Source organism: Staurois parvus, unplaced genomic scaffold (assembly GCF_062004578.1).
Source record: "Staurois parvus isolate SC_StPar_1 unplaced genomic scaffold, SC_StPar_1.0 ptg000057l, whole genome shotgun sequence".
Lineage (NCBI taxonomy): Eukaryota > Metazoa > Chordata > Amphibia > Anura > Ranidae > Staurois > Staurois parvus.
In genome coordinates this window covers 3,698,138-3,722,800 of record NW_028317853.1, presented here as the reverse complement: position 1 = coordinate 3,722,800, position 24,663 = coordinate 3,698,138, and the positions used below count along the sequence as shown (strand labels likewise).

The window sequence follows — 24,663 nt, the reverse complement described above, 5'->3', positions numbered from 1 at the left end:
CCATGTAACAGTTGCCGGGTCGTAGCTTACAATGGACTTTCCTTTTGGTATTGTAAATTGAATGGAGTGGCAGGGGTATAAAATTCAGAGAAATAAATACTACTGGTGAGGGATAAGTTAAAGTGAACCTGTTACTTTGGCCACAGCATGGGTTCACTGATTGCTACAGGATACTCAGGTATTTTCTAGACTTAAAGACTCCAGTTAGAGTTTTCAATTATATATTAAGGAAGCAGTATTAACTTATTAAATAAACATGCTACACTTTATTACTGCAGGACAGTGTTTGTGCTGTACAGCCTTTTTTAGACGGAGGTCAATGGGCTTTCACTGAAGGCGACACTCACTAGACGGTTTATTTTGTAGATGATTCATAGGTAAGAATATTGAAACTTCCTGTTCACTCCCATCCAATCCGTGCCCCTTCCTAATAACATTGCTGATCATTTTCACAGCTCTAAATGGGACATCATCCATTATATTCAATGTGTTTTTATTCTATAAATAATCCAATATCATTGACTGACAGATATTTCCAATGTAAGTCACAGCCTGAAACGAGGATATTGATTAGTATATTGACAGAATTCAAGATCATATGGGCATATTATTTGTAAGAGATTTTCTTGTACCCTCATTGTTGATCATATGGGCATATTATTTGTAAGAGATTTTCATGTACCCTCATTGTTGATCATATGGGCATATTATTTGTAAGATATTTTCATGTACCCTCATTGTTGATCATATGGGCATATTATTTGTAAGATATTTTCATGTACCCTCATTGTTGATCATATGGGCATATTATTTGTAAGAGATTTTCATGTACCCTCATTGTTGATCATATGGGCATATTATTTGTAAGAGATTTTCATGTACCCTCATTGTTGATCATATGGGCATATTATTTGTAAGAGATTTTCGTTTACCCTTATTGTTGTTAGAGGCAACAGCCATCAGGTTAGAGGGCAAATGATATAGCAACGCAAGTCCTCAGACTTAGATTGTTAGAGCAAACCGACATTAGCAGAGTCAGCAGGTTGGTAGCCACGGTAGATTCTAGTAAAGTTCAAGTTCCTGCAAAATAAGCACAAACTGCCAATAGAAGGGGTAACAGGCTGATGATCAACATAATCACAGACTAGATGAGTATCAATGTAGTTCAAACTGTCCAATCCAAGGTATTCACAAATCTTGAAGGAAAAAAAAACCTGTTGATTGGGCATTAGGTTGAAGCTCTGTGCTCCCTTTATAGGTGGTTAACCATTTGCTGCCCGCCCTATGGCCGAATGGCGGCCGGCAAATATCATCAGCGTTCCGGGTGGACGCCATATGGCGTCCTCCCGCACATGCACAGATTGCGCTCCTGCAGAGCCGCGCAGCGGCGCGACCTGTCACCGGCCGTGAACCTCGGACATGGCCGATGACAGATCTAAGTACCGGCCCCTGTTGCAGGTACCATGTGACCTGCTGTGACCAATCACAGCAGGTCACATGACAGTTGTATACAATGGATGGTTTCATTCATGCCATCCATTGTATACTAGTGTCTAGCTGTGAATGGTCACAGTTAATCACATGCACATGTCATGTGATTAGCTGTGGCCAAATCACAGCTAAGCACAAAAAAAAAAAAAAAAACCTGAATGAATCGATGTCATTCAGGTAAATGCTTGCTTATAGCAAAGTAATTCTTTGCTATAAGCAAATTGTGTAAAAAAAAGAAAAAAATACTGATCACTTCCCCAAAGTAGTACAATGTTACTATGGTAACATTGTACTACTTTGGACATAGTGAAATATGAAAAAAAAAATCTTAAAAAAAAATAAACAAAATGTAGTAATAAATAAAAAATCATCAAAAAAAAAAAAATATATATAGATATATATTTTTTTTTCATACTGTCACCAGTCAGTGTCCCTGATCACCGCCATGCCAGTTATATGATGACGCTGTACTGCACTGATGACAATATGTAAAAAAAAATAGTGAAACAAATTTTTTTAATTTTCCGAAAAATTATGACAAAAAAACCTTCAAAAAACTTGCCATGCCTCTTATGAAGTACGTCGGACTGTCTACTTTGCAAAAAGGGGTCATTTGGGGGATATCTGTACTGTCCTGACATTTGGGGGATATCTGTACTGTCCTGACATTTAGGGGATAACTGTACTGTTCTGACATTCTTGGACCTCAAGAAATTAGATTGGCTGTCAGTAATTCAGGATTGATCAATATTCAGATCTATACCATAGTTTGTGAACTCTATAACTTTCCTACAAACTAAAAAATACATCCTAATTTGGGTCATTTTCACCAAAGACATGTAGCAGAATACATCTTGGCCTAAATTTATGAAGAACAATTATTTTTTTGCAAACTTTTATAACAGAAACAAAGAAAAACGTGTGTTTTTTTCAAAATTTGTGGTCTTTTTTTGTTAATTTAGCAAAAAATAAAAACCCCAGCGGTGATTAAATACCACCAAAAGAAATCTCTAGTTGTGTGAAGAAAATGATAAAATTTTAGTTTGGGTACAATGTTGCATGACCGCGCAATTGTCATTCAAAGTGTGAGAGCACTGAAACCTGAAAACTGGCCTGGGCAGGAAGGTGTAAAATTGCCCGGTATTGAATTGGTTAATGACAGTCAGTTGTTCATTGCACAGACCTGAACTGCAGTGCTAAGTAAGGACCATGATGTGGCGATGTTTTAGCCCTGGTTCACACTAATCCGGTGCGGAATTCGCAGCGTTTTCTGTGCGAATTCCGCACCGCATTAGAACCGCAGCGTGCGAACCGCTGCAGGTGTGTATATTAAGTTAACACCCTGAAAGCGGTCCGCAAATGCGGTGCGATGTGCAGAATCAGATCGCATAGGTGTGAATACCCATGCTATTCGATTCTAGTGCGGACCAAAAAAAGGATCCTGCATGTTTTTGGTGCTGGTTCGGTGCAAATAGAGCCATACAAAATGTATGGCTCCAATCGCACCACACACAAATCGCATGTGATTTGCACAGGAATGCGGTGCGGTTCCTGTGCGAACAACATGCGATATACCGCACCGCATATATGTGAACCCAGGCTGAAGATTGATGAATATTACAGACTTTCTGCAGTATTTAATGACCTGAGATACCTACAGTACTAGTCTGCCTAGGCATTTTAGGCCCTATTGACTCAAAACAATAGGAGGTTGACTGCTCCCACAGCTATTTACAGCCACTGAAATGTAATCTCTCAGGCAGTGATTACTTGCGAATGATCGGCCCTGGATGCAAGGCTGATCCTTGCAGGTAATTGCTTTATGAGCATTTACATGTGAGTGCCCACAAATAGCTTTGGGGAGCTGTTAACCTCTTGTTGTTTTCAATGGGGCTTCCCTCCTGCAGCTAATCACAGGGAACCCCCACTGGGTCCTCCACATCTAACATTCCCAATCACAAGTGTGAATGGGGCCTTAGGCCGCTTTCACACAAAGGATCTGATCAGTTCCGCATGTCAATTTTTCAGGCGGACCTGATCAGACTCTCCATTTACCCCTATGGACCAGTGGGTATAAACAGACTTTTACACCTGCCTACCTGCAATTCAATCTGGTCTGCAAAAAAAAACAAAACAGAAGAGGATCTGTTTTCCTCTGCCTAGGTGGATCCGATCTGATCAAAGGGCAGGCAAGTGTAAATGGACAGCTGAGTTTTTCTCCCGGCTACCCATATAGAAAAGTGGGCTCTGTCCGTGTCCAATTAGCATAAACTGAGCAGACATGGAGCTATCGTCCGTCCGCTCTGCTCTAATCACCAGGGGTTCAACGGACGGATCTTTTGATGAGCAAAACAGAGTCCGCCCCGTGTGAAAAGGACCTTAGTCTCATTTGGTAGGTTTTTTTTTTTATGTGGCTAATGGAATATACTGTTGGTTAAGGTCCAACTGCAGGAGTTGTGTTGAATGCTTGCATTGTCTAGGAGTGCATGGTTAAGGTGTAAATACATTATTGCTTGCTCCAGCAGTGTGCCTCTTTTGCTACAACCAGTCCTCTGCAGCCACATTTGGTTGCACGTCAGCCTCCTCAATACTTGGTTAATGTCCCAGTACTGTATGTGATGACGCCGAGGTTCCGCCCATACACCAGAGCTTCAGGAAGAGGAGGAGCACACCGGAGTGGAGGTGTAGGGTAAGCTCCACAGTGTACACTTTAACCTCTAGACATAAGGAGCTTTTAAGACTTGCAGTGCAGGAGGGCCCCACTACAAGGGCGGTATTCTTCTAGCTGGGCTTTAACATAATGAAATAATTTGCTGACATATATTGTATGAATACGTGTGAATTGTGATCATATGTTCTCTTTTAAGGACATTGACATTCTCCAAATGCTTGTGCATTACACAGAATTCCATAGAACATTCCCATTTACCACTTTTCTCTTGCCAATAGGAAAAGGTCCTAGTTTTTCATGTCTGTTGCCTGCCCGCTAACAGCCAAATCGTTAATCACCCTCAGGATTGCATGGCTAGCATCTTTTTGCAGACTTTAGCTCCTCTAATGGGATTGGCAGGGTCAGTGTTTCTTGAACAGTTTAAGGCCGCTTAAGGCATTTGGTTAATTGATTCCAAATCACCTTGATTACAAATATGCTAATTGCGTTTTCTGCTTCCTGCTGTGACCTCTTCCCCACCTCTGTCTCTCCCACAGCCTCCTCCTTTCCCAGGTCAGCGAGAGGGTACCCTCCTGTCCAGTTTTCTTTAAAAGTCTATTCCCTCCACGTCTTGCTCTCAGAAATATCCATGAATAATTCAGACCAGAATATGCTGAGGGCGACGAAAAGTAATGCCAATTGACCATTTCGCTGCTGTGGCATATTATTGATTTGCTGGCCTCGTCGTTCCAGGGAGCAATAGGCTTAGCAGCTGTCAAGGAGAGATGGGTACATGACCCTTTAATGAGCAGGGAACTTCAAATAATATAGTTTGATTTGCACCCATATACAGAATTTAAAGGTCGGTATTTTCTCTTGGTTTCTTTTTTTGGCTGCGGTAAAATTTAGTGACAATTAGAATTAATAGATAATTTCTCGGGGCATCTGTAAATGAAATGGGGAAAAAAGAGGAAAAGTTAGATTGTGGTACATGGCAACTGATCAGATGTGTGTATTCATTATAGAACCTGAAAGCTGCATTTTCTGACCTGCTTTTGAAAATACTACTTTCCTGGCTGTCTTTGGCATCAGTATTTTTCAATCAAGTCAGATCAAAGTTGTAACTGATCTGGATAATTGTCATGGTTGTTGACTTGGAAAGTATTCAAGCCAATGAACAGGAATGCGGTACGGTTCCTGTCCGAAGCAGTTTCCCCACTGCTCCAGTGTGAATCCAGGCTTGAGTTCACACTGGAGAGGTGCAAGAAACCTCCCTGCATCGATCCCATGCTGAGCAGAGAGTGGGCTTGTGAGGATATATACCTGGTTGCAGATACTCAGTATTCTCACCCGTAGGAGGAGAAGAAGTGGTGGGAATTTGAAATCCCCTCAGCTTTCTCTCCTCCCCTTGCAGGGATGACAGTTTGGGCTAGAAGGCTTTTGATTGGTCAGCAGTCCATGTGATAGTGCTGACCAATCAAAAGCCCTCTAAAGAAAGTAGAGGAAGCTGCGGGGGAATGTCAAATCCCGCAACTTTCTCTCCTCTCCTACATCTGAGAATACCAGATATACATCCCCACACACCCTTCTTTCCCTGCACCGCTCCTGTGTGAACTCAGGCTATGACAAGCCTGGGTTCACACAGAAGCAGTGGGGAAACAGCATGTGATTTGGACAGGAATTGCATTTCTGTTCAAATCGCATGCTATTGTTTGCTGTGCAATTTGCATCCATACATCTTGTATTGCTACTCGCCAATCAAAAAAGGGTATCGTTGCATTATTAAAATATACAGTGCTCAATATAAATGAGTACACCCTAACCGATTTGTCAGAAAAGCTTTACTTTCCTGTCAAAATCAAAATTTTTAATGGGATGTTATACTAAAAATACTCCCACAAATGCAAGCCATTGATTGCAAACAAGATTTGTTAATTTGCGCACATAAAACAAGTATTTTTCCTAACAAATTCATTCAAGACCATGTTGTAAAAATGAATGCACCTCAATGAAAGTCCTAGGAGCAAAGCTACATTTTAGACAACAAAATCCTAATTAACAAGAATTCAACTACAGGTTAGTCTAATTATTCATTAAACAGGTGTCCAGCAGACAGTTGATTATAAAAGGGCGTTACCTAACAAAAAAAACCCCTTCCCATTTCATGCTGTCAGCTGTGGCACCACCTGGAAAAGAAAAAGTCCCGAGAAAGAAAATCATTTCTTTACACAAGAAAGGTGAAGGCTACAAGAAGATCAGCAAAGCTTTACTCATCAGTCAAAATACTGTAGCAAAAGTAATACAACATTTTTTACAATGATGCAACTGCAACCATGTCACAGATATGTCCAGGTCATCCACAGATGTTAACACCCCTCGACAGGAGCATCTTCTGATGAGAAGGGTTGAAGAAAATCGCAATGCAAGTTCACTGCAGTTAGCTAAAAAAGTAGAAAGCCAAACTGGGGTGATTGTTTCTTGAGACACGATACAACGAACACTGCAGAGGAATGGCATGCATGGGTTTCGTCCACGAAGGAAGCCTCTCTTAAAGCCCATGCACAAAAAAGCCTGCCTAGAATTTGCCAGGGCCCATGCTGAAAAAGAAGACTACTGGGACTCTATACTCTGAAGTGATGAGACCAAGATAAATGTTTTTGGAATTGATGGCTTCAAAACTGTATGGTGTCACAAAGGTGAGGAGTACAAAACATTGCATGGTGCTTACAGTGAAACTCGGTGGTGGCAGTGTCCTTTGGAGCTGCATGAGTGCTGCTAGTGTCAGGGAGCTGCATTTTATTGATGGTATCATGAATTCACAGATGTACTGCTCTATATTGAAAAAGAAGACACTACCATCACTCCATTCCCTTGGTCGTCATGCACTTTTCCAACATGACAATGATCCAAAACACACATCTAAGGCCTCTGTTACATTTCCGAAGAAGAACGGGGAAAGTGATTCAGTGGCCAAGTATGTCTCCTGATCTGAACCCAATCAAACACCTATGGGGAATTCCGATTAGACAAGTCGAGCATTACTCTCCAGCCAGCATCCAGGCTCTAAAAAAGCAAATTTTTTAAGAATGGAAAAATATGTATAATATGTTGCCAACTTTTTCATTCTATTCCTAGAAGACTTGGTGCTGTCCTTACAAATCATGGAGGTCATACAAAATACTAGATGGAGTATTTTTTGTTATGGGGTGTACTCATTTGTGCATCAATTAATTTTAGCAAAGCTGAACATTTTGTAATCTAAGTTATATTATTAACCTTATGTTCATGTAATGAGCTAAACAAATGTTCTATAAAACTCAGTTTTGGCAAAATTTTGGAAATTGCTTTTCTTGTGTCCATTGAGATATTGATTAAAATCTTACTTTTCAAAAGGGATGTACTCATTTATGCTGAGCATTGTGTGTGTATGTGTGTTTATTTATATATACAATGTATGTGTGTGTATATATGTGTGTGTGTGTGTATATATATATATATATATATATATATATATATGTGTGTGTACACACTGCTCAGAAAAGATCAGATCTCAATGGGGAAAAATTTCATGCTGGATATCTATACTGATATGGACTGGGTAATGTGTTAGGAAGGTAAGGATGCCTCATCGTTTGTTGGAAATGAAAATTATCAACCTGCAGAGGACTGAATTCAAAGACATCCCAAAAATCAAAGTGAAATAATGATGCAGCAGGCTAGTCCATTTTGCTGAAATTTCATTGCAGCAACATAAAAAAGGCACTCAGTAGTCTGTATGGCCTCCACGTGCTTGTATGCATGCCTGACAACTTTGGGGCATGCTCCTAATGAGATGACGGATGGTGTGCTGGGGTATTTCCTCCCAGATCTGGACCAGGGCATCACTGAGCTCCTTGACAGTCTGAAGCGCAATCTGGTGACGTTGGATGGACCGAAGCATGATATCCCAGAGGTGTTCTATTGGATTTAGGTCAGGTGAGCGTGGGGGCCATTCAATGGTATCAATTCCTTCATCCTCCAGGAACTGCCTGCATACTCTCGCCACATGAGGCCGGGCATTGTCGTGCACTTGAAGGAACCCAGGGCCCACTGCACCAGTGTTGAGTCTGACAATGGGTCCAAGGATTTCATCCCGATACCTTATGACACTCAGGGTGCCATTGTCTGCATCTGAACACACATTGTCCTGCCCCCACTTCTTTTGCATTCGCCAAAACAGTAAATCAGTGGAAACTTCCAAATGGTGGAATTATTTTGTAGAAACACAGATGAGTGTGGTGGCTACTAGAACATAACTATCTCTGATTTTTGTAGGACCAAAGTGCTGCCATGTTTGACAGCTGTATAGATTCCCTATGAATGATAAATATATAAAGGACAGAAATTGTAATTGCAGTTTTGTATTCGGAGTCTTTGTGACCCCCTTAAGCTTTGTGACCAAAAAGATTTCCTGGCAGTCTCACAGGAACCAAAGTAAATTGGCGTCTTCTCTAGTTAAGAGAGGGGAGCTAATTAGTTTGACCTTGTTTTGCCAAGTCTACTTATTTTCAGTGCCAGGGCCCTCTTGCACTTTATACAGTTGTGACCAAAATTATTCAACCCCCACTGAAATTGAGTGTTTTGGCCAGTTTGACATTGCTTTTGATCATTCAGTCATCTTGCTTACATTTACATTAAAGAGGCACTTGTAGGTCAGACAAATATAACATAACAGTTATAATGAAATAACCACAAATGTCTTTTCTGTGCTCACAGCATTATCAGTTTTATTCAACCCCCAAGTGACATTCAATCTTAGTACTTAGTACAGCATCCTTTTACAGTTATAACAGCTTTTAAACGTGAAGCATAGCTTGACACAAGTGTCTTGCAGCGATCTACGGGTATCTTCGCCCATTCTTCATGGGCAAAGGCCTCCAGTTCAGTCACATTCTTAGGCTTGCGCACTGCAACTGCTTTCTTTAAGTCCCACCAGAGGTTCTCAATCGGATTTAAGTCTGGTGACTGCGATGGCCACTCCAAAATGTTCCAGCCTTTCCTCTGCAACCATGCTCTAGTGGACTTGGAGGTATGCTTGGGATCATTGTCCTGTTGAAAGGTCCAACGTCTCCCAAGCCTCAGGTGTGTGACGGACTGCATCACGTTTCCATCCAATATCTCCTGGTACTGAAGAGAATTCATGGTACCTTGCACACGCTGAAGCTTCCCTGTACCTGCAGAAGCAAAACAGCCCCAAAGCATGATTGACCCTCCACCATGCTTCACAGTAGGCAAGGTGTTCTTTTCATCAAAGGCCTTGTTCTTCCTCCTCCAAACATAGCGTTGATCCATGGGCCCAAACAGTTCTAATTTTGTTTCATCAGTCCACAGAACACTATCCCACAACTTTTGTGGTTTGTCCACATGGCTTTTGGCATACTCTTCTTATTCTTTGGAGACAGCAAGGGGGTACGCCTGGGAGTTCTGGCACGGAGGCCTTCATTACGCAGTGTGCGTCTTATTGTCTGGGCTGAAACTTCTGTACCCACATCTGACAAATCTTTTCTCAGTTCCTCAGCAGTCACACGGGGACTTCTCTCCACTCTACGCTTCAGGTAGCGCACAGCAGTCGAAGTCAGCATCTTCTTTCTGCCACGACCAGGTAGCGTTTCAACAGTGCCCTTTGCCTTGAATTTGCGAATGATGCTTCCTAAGGTGTCTCTTGGTATGTTTAACATCTTTGCAATCTTCTTATAGCCATTGCCCTTCCTGTGAAGAGAAATCACCTCTTCTCTTGTCTTCCTGGACCATTCTCTTGCCTTCACCATGTTTGTAACCACACCAGTAAATGTCTAGAAGGAGCTGAGTATCACAGTCATTTTAAAGCTGCCTAATTGGTGCTTATTATGCTTGATTGCTGCTCGGTGACATCCACAGGTGTTTTCAATACCTGATGGAAAGCACCTGTATGAACCTCTGTTCTTCAGAGTGGTAGTCTTTAAGGGGTTGAATAATTGTGGCAATGAAGAAACCACATAAGAACCATTTACTACTGTATTACATAAACAATTGATGTCATTTTAGTTGCATTTGGGTAGTTACAACGTCCTTGTAGGATTTGATTCTGAATACAATTCCAAATGTACACTATAGTCCCTAAACCCCTTTACAGCATTGGGGGTTGAATAATTTTGGTCACAACTGTAGGTTAAATCTGAACATTCTCTGGCAGACCTTTTGAATTTTGAGTGGAAAATACAAGGTGGACTGTGTGAAAGGAAGAGGAGATCCGGAGATTTTATCGTTAAGTGAAGAGCATTAAAGATAGGATTTACAGCTGCGCCTCCTTTTATTTATTTATTACTCCCCCCTCGCTTGCTGAATTCTAATGAGCTAATTAGCAGATTCCCGTGGGACGTGAGTTTGTGAGCGGAAAAGGGGGGGCGTTGGGGGGGATAAGAAGGAAAGGAAGAGGGGACAGCGGAGAGGTGACGGGAGCTCATTAGGCGGTATCAGCCTCTTGTTGCAGCCTACGGCAGGGTCTAGCGCAGGGTGCATCAGGCGGGAAGCAGGATTATGTAGCTGACAACATTGTAGAGGCTGCTGGTAGCTTGGAAAGCCTTGCTGAACAATCCCTTCTTAACCCACCTGCTGCCAGCACAGATAGGCTCCACCGTGCTTATCTTTTGAAGCTCTGGAGAATGTGTTATTGTTCGTTTTCCTCCAGCTTTTTTTTTATAACAGTTTTATAACGATATATTTCAAGAACGTATGACTGAGGAGCTTGCATTTCTTTTTCTTGGTGTGCACTACCTGTGCAGTCTGTCTACAAGTATGCCCATACGTGAACAGACGATGGTTGCTTTCTCATTGTTAGCAAAATTTAAATCCATTTTTGTTTTTTATTCTACTTGTTGGACTCACCTCTCTGTATATACCATGAAGGCATCACAACACTGGGTTACCGGGAGAAAACAAGGGGGATAATATTGCAGCATTCACTCAGTGATTGTTTATACTCAGCATACTGTCAGTGTCATGCAAATTTATCGAAATCGTGTACATCAGTGGTGGGCCCCCCCTCTTTATGTGGATGTGTTTTACTCAATAAAGGGATTGGTAAATGGGTATTAATGGTGTTCTCCACATATAGCCTTCCCTCATGCAGTCACTCATCAACATACATAGTTTTATCATTTTTAAACGGATTCTCTAAGAAGATAAAAGTCCATTAGCTCTCGGTAATTGGCTATCTTCAACTACATCATCATCTCTATACACGGCTTTATTACGGATGCCTGTTAGCTTGGAGCTAGTTCTAAGTTAATATTACCACTGGGGCAGCTGACAAAATTGTTGGATCTGCTGTTTGCATACAACAGGTACATAGAGAGGGAGATTTACTAAAGTGTACATACAGAATCTGGTGCAGCTGTGCATAGTAACCAATCAGGTTTTAGGTTTTTTTCTGTCAAAGCTTAATTGAACAAGCTGAAGTTAGAAGCTTATTGGCTACCATGCACAGCTGCCCCAGATTCTGTATGCACCGGTTTTAGTAAATCTCCCCCATTATGTATGCTCATCTTTGTTTTGTTGTATACTGTATTGATTGTACAATAGGTAGACATAATTTACTGTTAAAGCTATAAAGAGTGAACCTGCCAAATGTATGGGCAATTCAAACAGAGCATATCATGAAAAAAATGCACAAATAGATGTCACCTTAAGTGAAAAACCATGTGTGCAGACAACTAGTAGACACAGACTGGTGAAGTCATATGCAAAACTTGACTAAACTTGCTGACTTTGGCCCCATTTTTTCTACCTCTCAAGCATTCTTGTTTAATTTGAAGGGCAAGCCCACTGATCAGTTGGAAAGCATGCAGAAGAATAGAATCAGGCTTGACTTTTATCAGTAAAGTCAATATTTGCATACAACTTCAGCTGCCTGTTTCTCTGAATCTGCTGATCACTTTGACTTGTGGTTTTCACCTTTCACCTCTGCATATATATGGTTTGAGCTGATTGGGTCTGGAATAGGATTACTTTTGAGATCATGTATCTCCAGTGCACTAGAATGTTATCTAAGTCACCGGTCACACCACTGCGATTTAAAATCACTCCATTTGTGTGCAATTTTAGCACGATTTTGGGTGCGATTTCTGAAGACTTTATTACTACTTGTGAAGATTCTCAATGACTTCTTACAATTTGCAGTGCTGAAATTGCACACAAATCGCGTGATTTTAAATTGCAGCGGTGTGACCGGTGACTAAGCCGACTTTATTGGGAAGTCACCAAAAGAACCAGTGTTTAATGTTTCAAGGTTGCTTTCATCAGGCAGACAGTGATTTAATAGTACAAACTGGCCAATTTGTAAAATGTAGTAAATTGTTAAGAAAAAAAAAAAGAAAAAAAAGACCAGTTACCTTTCTAACCACCATTAGAAAAATTACAGCTAGAATCATATGGGTTGCAGTGGATAAGAGACGCTTTTCTTTCTGTCAGTTGCTTTGAAAAAACTCCATATGTAAAAATAAAAAAAGTATATAAAGTATAAATTTTGTCTTTTTTAGGTTGAAATCTGGGGCACGAGACTGACCCTAGAGACACATCTCCAGTGGTAGGATCTCTAAAGATGCTACCGGTGTGTCCCTCTGGAATGGTTCGCTCTGTAGCCAGATGCATTTGCTCTACTGCTGGTCCAAATGCTGCTGAATCTCCATCGCTAGCAATGGGAGCCACTTCTCAGCACAGAGGGAACAATTCCATAGGGACAAACAGGCAGCAGGGTATATATGCAGAGGTTTTTTTTTCCGTTCAACAAGTGGGTTGAATGGAAAAAAATCAGAGACCCCTGCATCCACACATGCAATGTGGATTCTGCGATCTCCCCCGCTGCACTTATGTATTCTGACAGTGGGGACTGACAGCCATTGGCTGCAGCGGCTGATTGAATGCTGGTTTTCCAATAGGACTGTTTGACAGCAGCTGGTCTAAAAACAGACGGGTACACACTTACCAAAATGTAGACGGTTCCTGTTGAACAGGACGAATTACGATACATGTATGCTCAGCTTCAGCATTCCTGCCTCTTGAAATTTCGACAGACCACTAGCGCCAGGATCTGGCTGTCTGACATCAGCCTTCAACTTGGATTCATAGTATGCAGTCTCTATTATTCTGTGTTAATATAGAACATATAGGCATGTATGAAAATACAGAGCTTTTACAGTGGGGCAAAAAAGTATTTAGTCAGCCACCAATTGTGCAAGTTCTCCTACTTAAAAAGATGAGAGAGGCCTGTAATTGGCATCATAGGTAGACCTCAACTATGAGAGACAAAATGAGAAAAAAAATCCAGACAATCACATTGGCTGATTTGGAAAGAATTTATTTGCAAATTATGGTGGAAAATAAGTATTTGGTCAATATCAAAAGTTCATCTCAATACTTTGTTATACAGTCGGGTCCATAAATATTGGGACATCGACACAATTCTAACATTTTTGGCTCTATACACCACCACAATGGATTTGAAATGAAACAAACAAGATGTGCTTTAACTGCAGACTGTCAGCTTTAATTTGAGGGTATTTACATCCAAATCAGGTGAACGGTGTAGGAATTACAACAGTTTGCATATGTGCCTCCCACTTGTTAAGGGACCAAAAGTAATGGGACAATTGGCTTCTCAGCTGTTCCATGGTCAGGTGTGTGTTATTCCCTCATTATCCCAATTACAATGAGCAGATAAAAGGTCCAGAGTTCATTTCAAGTGTGCCATTTGCATTTGGAATCTGTTGCTGTCAACTCTCAAGATGAGATCCAAAGAGCTGTCACTATCAGTGAAGCAAGCCATCATTAGTCTGAAAAAACAAAACAAACCCATCAGAGAGATAGCAAAAACATTAGGCATGGCCAAAACAACTGTTTGGAACATTCTTAAAAAGAAGGAACGCACCGGTGAGCTCAGCAACACCAAAAGACCAGGAAGACCACGGAAAACAACTGTGGTGAATGACCGAAGAATTCTTTCCCTGGTGAAAAAAACACCCTTCACAACAGTTGGCCAGATCAAGAACACTCTCCAGGAGGTAGGTGTATGTGTGTCAAAGTCAACAATCAAGAGAAGACTTCACCAGAGTGAATACAGAGGGTTCACCACAAGATGTAAACCATTGGTGAGCCTCAAAAACAGAACGGCCAGATTAGAGTTTGCCAAACGACATGTAAAAAAGCCTTCACAGTTCTGGAACAACATCCTATGGACAGATGAGACCAAGATCAACTTGTACCAGAGTGATGGGAAGAGAAGAGTATGGAGAAGGAAAGGAACTGCTCATGATCCTAAGCATACCACCTCATCAGTGAAGCATGGTGGTGGTAGTGTCATGGCGTGGGCATGTATGGCTGCCAATGGAACTGGTTCTCTTCTATTTATTGATGATGTGACTGCTGACAAAAGCAGAAGGATGAATTCTGAAGTGTTTTGGGCAATATTATCTGCTCATATTCAGCCAAATGCTTCAGAACTCATTGGACGCCGCTTCACAGTGCAGATGGACAATGACCCAAAGCATACTGCAAAAGCAACCAAAGAGTTTTTTAAGGGAAAGAAGTGGAATGTTATGCAATGGCCGAGTCAATCACCTGACCTGAATCCGATTGAGCATGCATTTCACTTGCTGAGGACAAAACTGAAGGGAAAATGCCCCAAGAACAAGCAGGAACTGAAGGCAGTTGCAGTAGAGGCCTGGCAGAGCATCACCAGGGATGAAACCCGGCGTCTGGTGATGTCTATGCGTTCTAGACTTCAGGCTGTAATTGACTGCAAAGGATTTGCAACCAAGTATTAAAAAGTGAAAGTTTGATTTATGATTATTATTCTGTCCCATTACTTTTGGTCCCTTAACAAGTAGGAGACACATATGCAAACTGTTGTAATTCCTATGCCGTTCACCTAATTTGGATGTAAATACCCTCAAATTAAAGCTTACAGTCTGCAGTTAAAGCTCATCTTGTTCGTTTCATTTCAAATCCATTGTGGTGGTGTATAGAGCCAAAAATGTTAGAATTGTGTCGATGTCCCAATATTTATGGACCTGACTGTATATCCTTTGTTGGCAATGACAGAGGTCAAACGTTTCCTGTAAGTCTTCACAAAGTTGGCACACACTGTTGCTGGTATGTTGGCCCATTCCTCCATGCAGATCTCCTCTAGAGCAGTGATGTTTTGGGGCTGTCGCTGGCTAACACGGACTTTCAACTCCCTCCAAAGGTTTTCTATGGGGTTGAGATCTGGAGACTGGCTAGGCCACTCCAGGACCTTGAAATGCTTCTTACGAAGCCACTCCTTCGTTGCCCGGGCGGTATGTTTGGGATCATTGTCATGTTGGAAGACCCAGCGACGTTTCATCTTCAATGCCCTTGCTGATGGAAGGAGGCTTGCACTCAAAATCTCACGATACATGGCCCCATTCATTCTGTCCTGTACATGGATCAGTCGTCCTGGTCCCTTTGCGGAGGCCCCAAAGCATGATGTTGCCACCCTCATGCTTCACAGTAAGTATGGTGTTCTTTGCTTGCAACTCAGCATTCTCTCTCCTCCAAACACGACGAGTTGTGTTTCTACCAAACAGTTCTATTTTGGTTTCATCTGACCATATGACATTCTCCCAATCCTCTTCTGGATCATCCAAATGCTCTCTAGCAAACTTCAGACGGGCCCGGACATGTACTGGCTTAAGCAGGGGGACACATCTGGCACTGCAGGATCTGAGTCCCTGGCGGCGTAGTGTGTTACTGATGGTAGCCTTGGTTACGTTGGTCCCAGCTCTCTGCAGGTCATTCACTAGGTCCCCCCGTGTGGTCCTGGGATTTTTGCTCACCATTCTTGTGATCATTTTGACCCCACGGGGTGAGATCTTGCGTGGAGCCCCAGATCGAGGGAGATTATCAGTGGTCTTGTATGTCTTCCATTTTCTAATTATTGCTCCCACAGTTGATTTGCCTATTGCAGATTCAGTCTTCCCAGCCTGGTGCAGGTCTACAATTTTGTTTCCGGTGTCCTTCGACAGCTCTTTGGTCTTCACCATAGTGGAGTTTGGAGTGTGACTGTTTGAGGTTGTAGACAGGTGTCTTTTATACTGATAACAAGTTCAAACAGGTGCCATTGATACAGGTAATGAGTGCAGGACAGAGGAGCCTCTTAAAGAAGAAGGTACAGGTCTGTGAGAGCCAGAAATCTTGCTTGTTTGTAGGTGACCAAATACTTATTTTCCACCATAATTTGCAAATAAATTCTTTCCAAATCAGCCAATGTGATTGTCTGGATTTTTTTTCTCATTTTGTCTCTAATAGTTGAGGTCTACCTATGATGCCAATTACAGGCCTCTCTCATCTTTTTAAGTGGGAGAACTTGCACAATTGGTGGCTGACTAAATACTTTTTTGCCCCACTGTATGTACTTAAGCCTAAACTGAGTTTAGCCCAATGTTTACCAGTGGCATGGCTTTCATATTTAGCTGTATGGCTTCCTATATGAGAGATTGGCCTAGAGAGCCCTGTGTAAATGTGTGTTGGACATGATCAGTCCCAGCCACAGAAGCCAGCAATTAAGTTTTAGTAGAGCGTGCCTGGCAGTTATACAGGCCAGTAATAACTCTATTTGTGCAGGCTCTCGCTTACACATCCCATAAGGATACATTGCAGTCTCCCCTCCTCCCCTGAATCCATGTGCTGAAGGTAACATTAATCTCCGTTTGTCCTCTGTACCAGTCTTCCCCTCTGCGATCCGTGAGATTAAACACACACAGAACTGGTAATCACCTCATAAACTGCTTACAAACCAGCAATATTTACATAATACAGTGTACTCTGGCAGCGCTGGGAGAGGATCACACCCAAGGGGGATTAAAGTGCTGGGCACTGCCTGTCCCCCCCTTGCTCCTATTAGTCTAGATATGGGCACATTTGGCATGGGTGTTCTTTAAAAGGAGGATATGTGTGGATGCTTGTTATAAAAAAGCAGGTGTGTGATGGGGGTGGGGTGAGAAAAGGAAGCAATCAAGCCATTAAAGTTATTTTATCCCCCAGAAATCTATAGCCAGACTAGCCAAAAGAGATGATGTGGAGACAGCCTGATCCAATTACTTCAGGGGTCTTATGTGCAGATAAGCCCTTTTTCAGCCACACTGTTGGGGGCCGCTGGCCATGGTGCTGGAGGGATTCTATGTGCCAAATGGTGGGGGCTTAGCAGGGGGATAGGTGATTTAAAGGGCGCTGTCAGACTGTGGTGTAGCTCAAAAGGCCCATGTTCTGGGGGACCTAAGAACAGTTCTATACTCAATCCAGTTCATTTTCATCTCACGCACTCCATGCAGACCATGTGCTGTGTTGTGCCAAGACAAAGATGGGGGTCTCAGATCATGTGAGTAACACTGTGCCATGCAAGGGGTGTATTGTTAGCATTATATATTTTGTTGTTTCAAATATTTCATTTAACAATCATTAGCTTAGGGCAGTAGACCAAAGTGAAATTCTCAGGACCATATATTTCAGCAAAAGCTTCTTGGCCTGCCCTCCTAACTTCCAAACAGTGTGTTTTAGAGACAAAAATGTATCTTTCACTTTACATATTTTCTACTATATAGCAAATGTTCAATATTTTTGTATAATTAAGATTTTTTTTTCAGTAATTCTGCTAATTATTATTGCTAAAGATTTTAGCAACCTTAGAGTTTTGAATGACATATATTTCTAGTTGGCTGGAAGAATTATTATTTTCCTTAGCGCTACAGACTTCACTGTAAAGAAGTTCTTTTTTGATTGCTTGCTGCCTATATCAGATCCTCAGATTTGCTCAAATCAGCTTTACGGGAATTGTCGTCTCTGTATTTGCCTGACAGACCTGCAATGGAAACAACCAAATTCCATCCTCCCCAGCTCCATACTAGTTCTTGGGCAATGAAGCCTTTGTTCAACTTCAGCCACTTCAGCCAACTGGGATGAAGATGGACGTCAGAGAGGAGTGCAGCAGCTTGGAAGCTTCCCATGAAAACTCAAAATATATTTTTATCAATGTGTCTTAATAATACATCATTACAATTGGTTTGCTTATGTTATACTGTAAAAGGCAGTAAGACTGATCTAGCTTTGCACATGCAAGACTAATCTTAGTTCAACATACCTGACACAGAGTTTGAACAATTTTGTTCTTCCACAACCATCAGCATGTTGCTCTTGTAGGCTCAGTTCACTTATCTGTTGTAGAAGATTGTTGAGCATTTTACCATAAACACTTGGCAGCTAGAAAAGCATTCAGGACTTCAAAGTACGAAGGGGATGATACGCTGCTTCCTGCGCCCCTTACCATGAAATATTTGATGTGTTATTATTGGAAGGGGAATGATTCTCCTTGTCATGCATGATAACCCCATAGAAATAATAATGATTTAGCACTCTCAGTCCAGTGATCTCAGAGCAATAGGCAGAAGTTGTTCGTTGCTGGTTTTAATTGGTGCTCATTAAATTTACTTCCCATCTTCAACCATGCTGGGATTACGAGGTTTGGGCTGTGCACATGTGGCAGGGAGGAGCTTTAAATGACAGCAGATACCACCACATTGTGTCAGCATATATCCATCATTTAATAGGCATCCATAATGGGTGCAACAGCGTATTAATATAATATGCCATGTATGTTTAAATAGCAGTGACAATGCTAGAGGTTAGTCTGTCAGTATATGTCCTTATAGAGTCCGTACTGTAACTTTGTGTACCGATGTGTATACAGTGTGTGTGTGTGTGTATATATATATATATTAGACATCAATCAAAATATATATCTACATTAAAGGAAGCACACCTTCATCTTACAAATTTGATATAAATGAAAGTTTAACTGTGGTAAACCTCAGCATGCCTTATTGCTGCCTTTTTCAACCAGGATGCTGTGGCACCCTGGGGTGTCTTCAGGGTTGCCTTGGCAAAATACCTTAAAATTGCTCCAATTTTCCCAAAAATTGTGAACAAGCCAGTGGGTGGGTCATGCCTGCCTTTTTGTTGCACAAAGCCTCAGGTTTTCATTATGCACCATTATAATCATCATGCATCATTATAACCTTGGGCCAGCTGACAGCGTCCTGAACACTTACAATGTCTTTGGTTAATAAGGAGGACATCGGGCGCCTACACAGCATCCTTGTTTGCCCCTCCCCTGCCCCTCTCCATCAGCACTGGGGTGATTTTATCCAAGTGATGGAGAGAAACTGAGGGGAAGAAAAGCACTAGAACACTAGTCAGTAACCAGTGTACGAAGGGAAATGAGCAGTCATTCAGTAAATCACCTTTAATGTAGGGTGTTTTACATCTGTGGATGCTGCTGCGCTATGTAAAAAGATTATTTTTATTTTTTACATTTTAGAATGGGATGCTCTTAGATTGAGTTTTTAAAGGGTGCCTTGACTGAACAAAGGTTGAGAAACTCTGCCTTATCGAGCCAAATGCTTAATTAGAAAATCATAATTTATAGATAAAATAGCCTGGAAGCTTTATTATTGGGATTTCTGTCACACATTCAGAGTAAGGCATACATTCAGGCAGCAACCATAATACTATTTATGTATTTATTTTGGTCATTTATATATCAGTAGCATATGCTACTGTTTTATAGAAGGTGGTGTTGCAGTCATGCCAGGTCCAGCTATAGTGACAGTCTAATGACTCTGCAGAAGTTGTACAATTACTGTCTTAGGCTGGCCATACACTATACAATTTTCTTTAGAGAATTGGTTTAGATTTACAGAGAACCATATAATATGAGGTCAAACCTAAACAACACTTTCAGTTGTATCCAATTAGGCAGGCCCTTGCACTACACAGTTGAAGGTAAATCTAAAGAAAATTGGGCAGAAATTGGACAGAAAATTGTATGGTGTATGGCCAGCCTTAAGCAGCCCATAGATGATGCAGTCGCTGGGCTATTGTATTCTGATGGTGGGGAGATGATAGCTTATATATATTATCCTTGTGTCTAGTTGGAGGAACATAGAGCATAAAACCCACACAAACAAGTGAAAACATTCAAAATTTTGCACATTCCGTACACAAAGAAAAAAAATTAAATTGCTGATGTTCTGCCTTCATTTATCATTCCTAACCAATTGCTTTTGAGCTCAATTTAAATTGAATACTTTTATGTGTGACCGAGTCATATACTGTAGTTTTGCAATGGTTAGGGAATACCTTTTATGAGATATCCATATTATGTTCCGCAATGCCAGTCCTTGTTAGTTTTAATCGTTCAGAAGCCTATAGATGTTTTCTTGACCAGTATATATACTAACATATATATGACAACATAAGTGTCATCTGTTTATGATACAAACATGGCAACTTTCTGTTCAAAGACTTGATTGTACTAATGATATATCCATTCAAAGTTTCACATATACGAATATATGTCTCCTACATGGAATAAATTAAGACCATGATTCTTAATTTTTCCTTCTTTCATTGCAGCCGTGACAGCGATCTATCCAGCATTATCTCTAGCCTTCATCAGAGCCACCAACTCGTAATGCCCGAGAATCAGAGTAAGAGAAGCAGTCATCAGCTCAGCTTTACATCAACAGGTAAGGGTTCCCTGCCTGGGACAGCTTCCTTACTCCAAAGCTCTTGCATTTAGTATTTGTAACAGTCAGTGTTGGTAAAAGCACTGAGATTCCAGATTCAGATTGTAGTTACAAGTCTAGTGTATGCTAAATGTTAGAGATTGGCTGCATTGCCAGTGGTCTTCCTGCAGCTAATCTTTTCCACATTACTGATTTACTATACCTTATGTCTCTGTGTGGGGGCAGCCATAGTAGAGCTTTGCTTCCTCATATCAGAGCTGCAGTACATGTGGAGGAAGCGTAGATCTACAGAATGAAAAAAGCAGGGATATCCATGCACTGCAGATTCTCAGGTACAGCAACCTCTTTAGCAAATACAACATGCATAGTACACAGTAGTGATTTTATCACTATATAGACACAGTTAACATTTCTATATGTACCTTGTCAGCCAATCTTTACATTTTGAGTGGAGCGCCACTTTAACTCTTGTTTTTATCAGTTTAACTAACTCCAAATGTACAAGTTCAAGAGCTGTGCATTTGTGGTTGGCAGGGGTTCAGAATTATATTCTGCAACTTTACGAGGCTGGGTATAATGCTGTAGTGGTAGTGATTGACTAACCAGGATCTAATGCAGCAAAAGGCAGGCATGGGTGCAAGAAATGTTTACTTATGCTTTGAAGTCGTTCTTATGGTCTGATCAAGATTCCTTGATACTACCTGTAGTGTGATGTGCTGGATTAGGGTGGTGCAGTGTGTTTCCTATGGGATGAAAAGGCCAAATCATATCTTGGGTCGGCAGTATAATATAATGTAGGATCATATAGAATACAAGCATAGCAGGGTGACAGGATAGTGAATGTTATGTCCTTATTTACTATTATTATTTATTATACTAACAGTATATAGGCTGTAAAACATTAAGGCTCCATTCACATCTGCACTTAAAAAACATGCTTCTTGCTTGTGGTGCCATTAATTGTTAATGGCACCCCAAATGTGGCTAAACGCCCAGTAAAAAACACGTAAACCCGAATGCAGTGTAATGCTCCATGAAATACTTTGCTACACTTGTTACATGTAGGGCAGCCCATTTAGGTGAATGGGCTATCCTATGCTGTTCAAAAAAACACACACATTAACTTAATGCGCAGGTGTAAATGTGGCCAAAGTTTATTAGTTAACATCTTTTTAAATTCTGGGTAGGTAGGGAATGTTTAAACAACCACCTTTTAAAAAACGGTGTTTCATTGGGCAGATTTCCCTTAACTGTCCTGTAGACATAATGGAAAGTAAGAAATAATCTCTCCAAAGTGAGGGAAATTCCCTCCTACACAAATGTAGGAAGAAGGTGTTCTGTACAAAGTCATAAGGATAATGGAATGTAAACAATAGCTCATCATTGTGCACAGATAATCTCTGCATGCCCAGTGGGTAGACATATTCACCCCATTCCCCAAGTCATCCTATAACCAAAGCCACGGTCAGATCTTAGTTTGTTTAGGAACCCCACTTTGTAGGATCTCACATCTCTATCCTGGTGTCAAGGCAGCTTGACCTCATTTAAACTGCTGAGGCAGCAGCTTCTGTGTGATTGATGTAATTAATACACAGACTGACTGAATATTAACCATTCCCTCCACCTCCCAGTACAAGCTGCTTCAGGTGCACACTGCTGCTGATATTATCTGTACATTTGTCAATATTGCTCATTGCTCAGGTGAAATGGTCAGGTAAGGTGTCCTAGCTAAATTATGGTTTTAGAATGGATGTTATCACAATATATGTCTTTAGGTTCCAGCCTAATACACCTTTATCTACAGCTTTATATGGTTTTAAAGTGACAATAATTCTGGTTTAAAAAAATTCTATTCCAGTATGAATTCTTAACTCAGAAAGTACCTTCTATTGCTCCCAGCCGCCTCCAGATCTCCAAATCCCTTTTTTTGTCAGGGTGATCTAATTTCCTGTTAGAAAGGTGGCTACGTTCTTTCTCCAAAGTCTTACTGTATGTAAGAATGTAGCCACCCTCTCTTGCTCGTTCCTAAGATGGACTAGGGTCTATGAATTATCGACTACCGGATGTGTATTGTGCATAGAGTAGTGCACATGATTGCAATAGTGTATGCTGGTTGTTCCAAACACACGGAAGTGAGTGGGAAAAGGAGAGGTTCGGGAGCTCATGCAGGATATAAAAAGGCAGAAAAGCACAGTAAGAAACAATATCATGAAAAATAGATTACAGGGCCATTAAATGGTGGATGCATATGGATTATTTTTTTGAGAATATGGATTTGATTTAATGTCACTTTAACATCTCTGTCCTTATACAGTAAATTCAGCACTATTTTTTTGTAAGAGCACTGTATTTATTAAAACAAAACAAGAAATAAAAACTAAAGCCTAGTTGCTGCTTTTAGAAAAGAGTCATTACACTATAACTAAAGGCAAACACATTTTCTCCTCATACTCCCCAGTGGGCCAATCCTACCCTGCCCCACCTAGCTATGTTGCCCGATCCCCACCTGTGGGACTCGAACATATCCTGTCTAATTAGAAGCTACACAGTTTTGCAGAACGTCAAGCTGAATTTCACCTGCCTAATTGAATGTTCTTTCGCTACCTGCAACTTAGACATGTGGTACATACGCAATTCCCAACTGACATTACTCTTGAGTCTGATCCTCTGGAGCCTCTCATGACCTCTAGGGCAATGGGGAGGCCTCTGCCCTCAATCTACCTTCACCTTTCAGTGGCTCATTCGCTGAGACTGACTAAGCCGTTCATTAACTAGTAGCCGACCGCAGATAGCCGAATGACGGCTGCACTGCGGCCGGCCAGTTCTGAGTGGACGTCATATGACGTCCCCCCAGAACGCGCTCCACCCGGCGATCTCCATGATCGCTGTGTCCTACGGACACAGCTGATCACATGATGTGGTAAAAGGCCAATCACAGTGGCCTTTTACCACCTGATCAGCGGTGTCCAATGACACGCTGATCAGAGGGAAATGCAAGTGCCGGTTCTCGGCTGCACTTTCCTCACGCTGTCAGATCGTGAGGAAAGTACTGCCGAGAACCAGCAGTTGTCAGAGCGAGGATCGGCACCGATCATCAGGGCACTGATGATCAGTGCCCAGCAGTGCCACCCGCAAGTTCCGCCCACCTGTGCCCAGCAGTGCACCCAGCAGAGCGCCCACTAACTCCGCCCACTTGTGCCCAGCAGATCACCCACCTGTGCCCAGCAGTGCATCCACCTGTGCCACTCTGCAGTGTCACACACCTGTGCCCAGAAGTGCCACCTACCTGTGCCCAGCAGTGCCACCCACCTGTGCCCACCCACCTGTGCCCACCAGTGCCACTCACCTGTGCCCACCAGTGCCACGCACCTGTGCCCACCCACCAGTGCCACCCACCAGTGCCCAGCGGTTGTGCCAGTCAGTGCCGCCAGTCAGTGCCCAGCAGTGATGCCAGTCAGTGCCGTCTATCAGTACCCATCATCAGTGTCACCTATCAGTGCCGTCTATCAGTGCTGCATATTAGTGCCGCCTATCCGTGACACCTCATTAGTGCTCTCTATCAGTGCCGCCTATCCGTGCCACCTCATTAGTACTGCCTATCAGTGCCCTTTAGTGCTGCCTATCAGTGCCCATCAGTGCTGCCTCATCAACGCACATCAGTGAAGGAGAAAAATTACCTGTTTGAAAAATTTTATAATAGAAACAAAGAAACTTTTTTTTTTTTCAAATTTTTTGCACCTTTTTTATTTATAGCGCAAAAAGTAAAGCGCCCAGTGGCGATTAAATACCACCAAAAGAAAGCTCTATTTGTGAGAAAAAATTGATCAAAATTTCATATGGGTACAATGTTGCATGACCACGCAATTGTCAATCAAAGTGCGGCAGCGCTGAAAGCTGAAAATTGGC

The 24,663-nt window shown here is 41.8% G+C and overlaps 1 protein-coding gene across 5 annotated transcripts in view; it reads left to right on the top strand.

Annotated features, from left to right (window-relative positions):
* SAMD11 (sterile alpha motif domain containing 11) overlaps positions 1-24,663 on the top strand; it is a 233,920-nt gene that overhangs the window by 127,781 nt on the left and 81,476 nt on the right. For all 5 annotated transcript variants that reach the window (XM_089668419.1, XM_089668417.1, XM_089668418.1 and 2 more), the window contains exon 5: positions 20,645-20,757. In XM_089668419.1, coding sequence (XP_089524545.1) covers positions 20,645-20,757 — 113 coding nt within the window. The remainder of the gene's footprint in view (positions 1-20,644; positions 20,758-24,663) is intronic.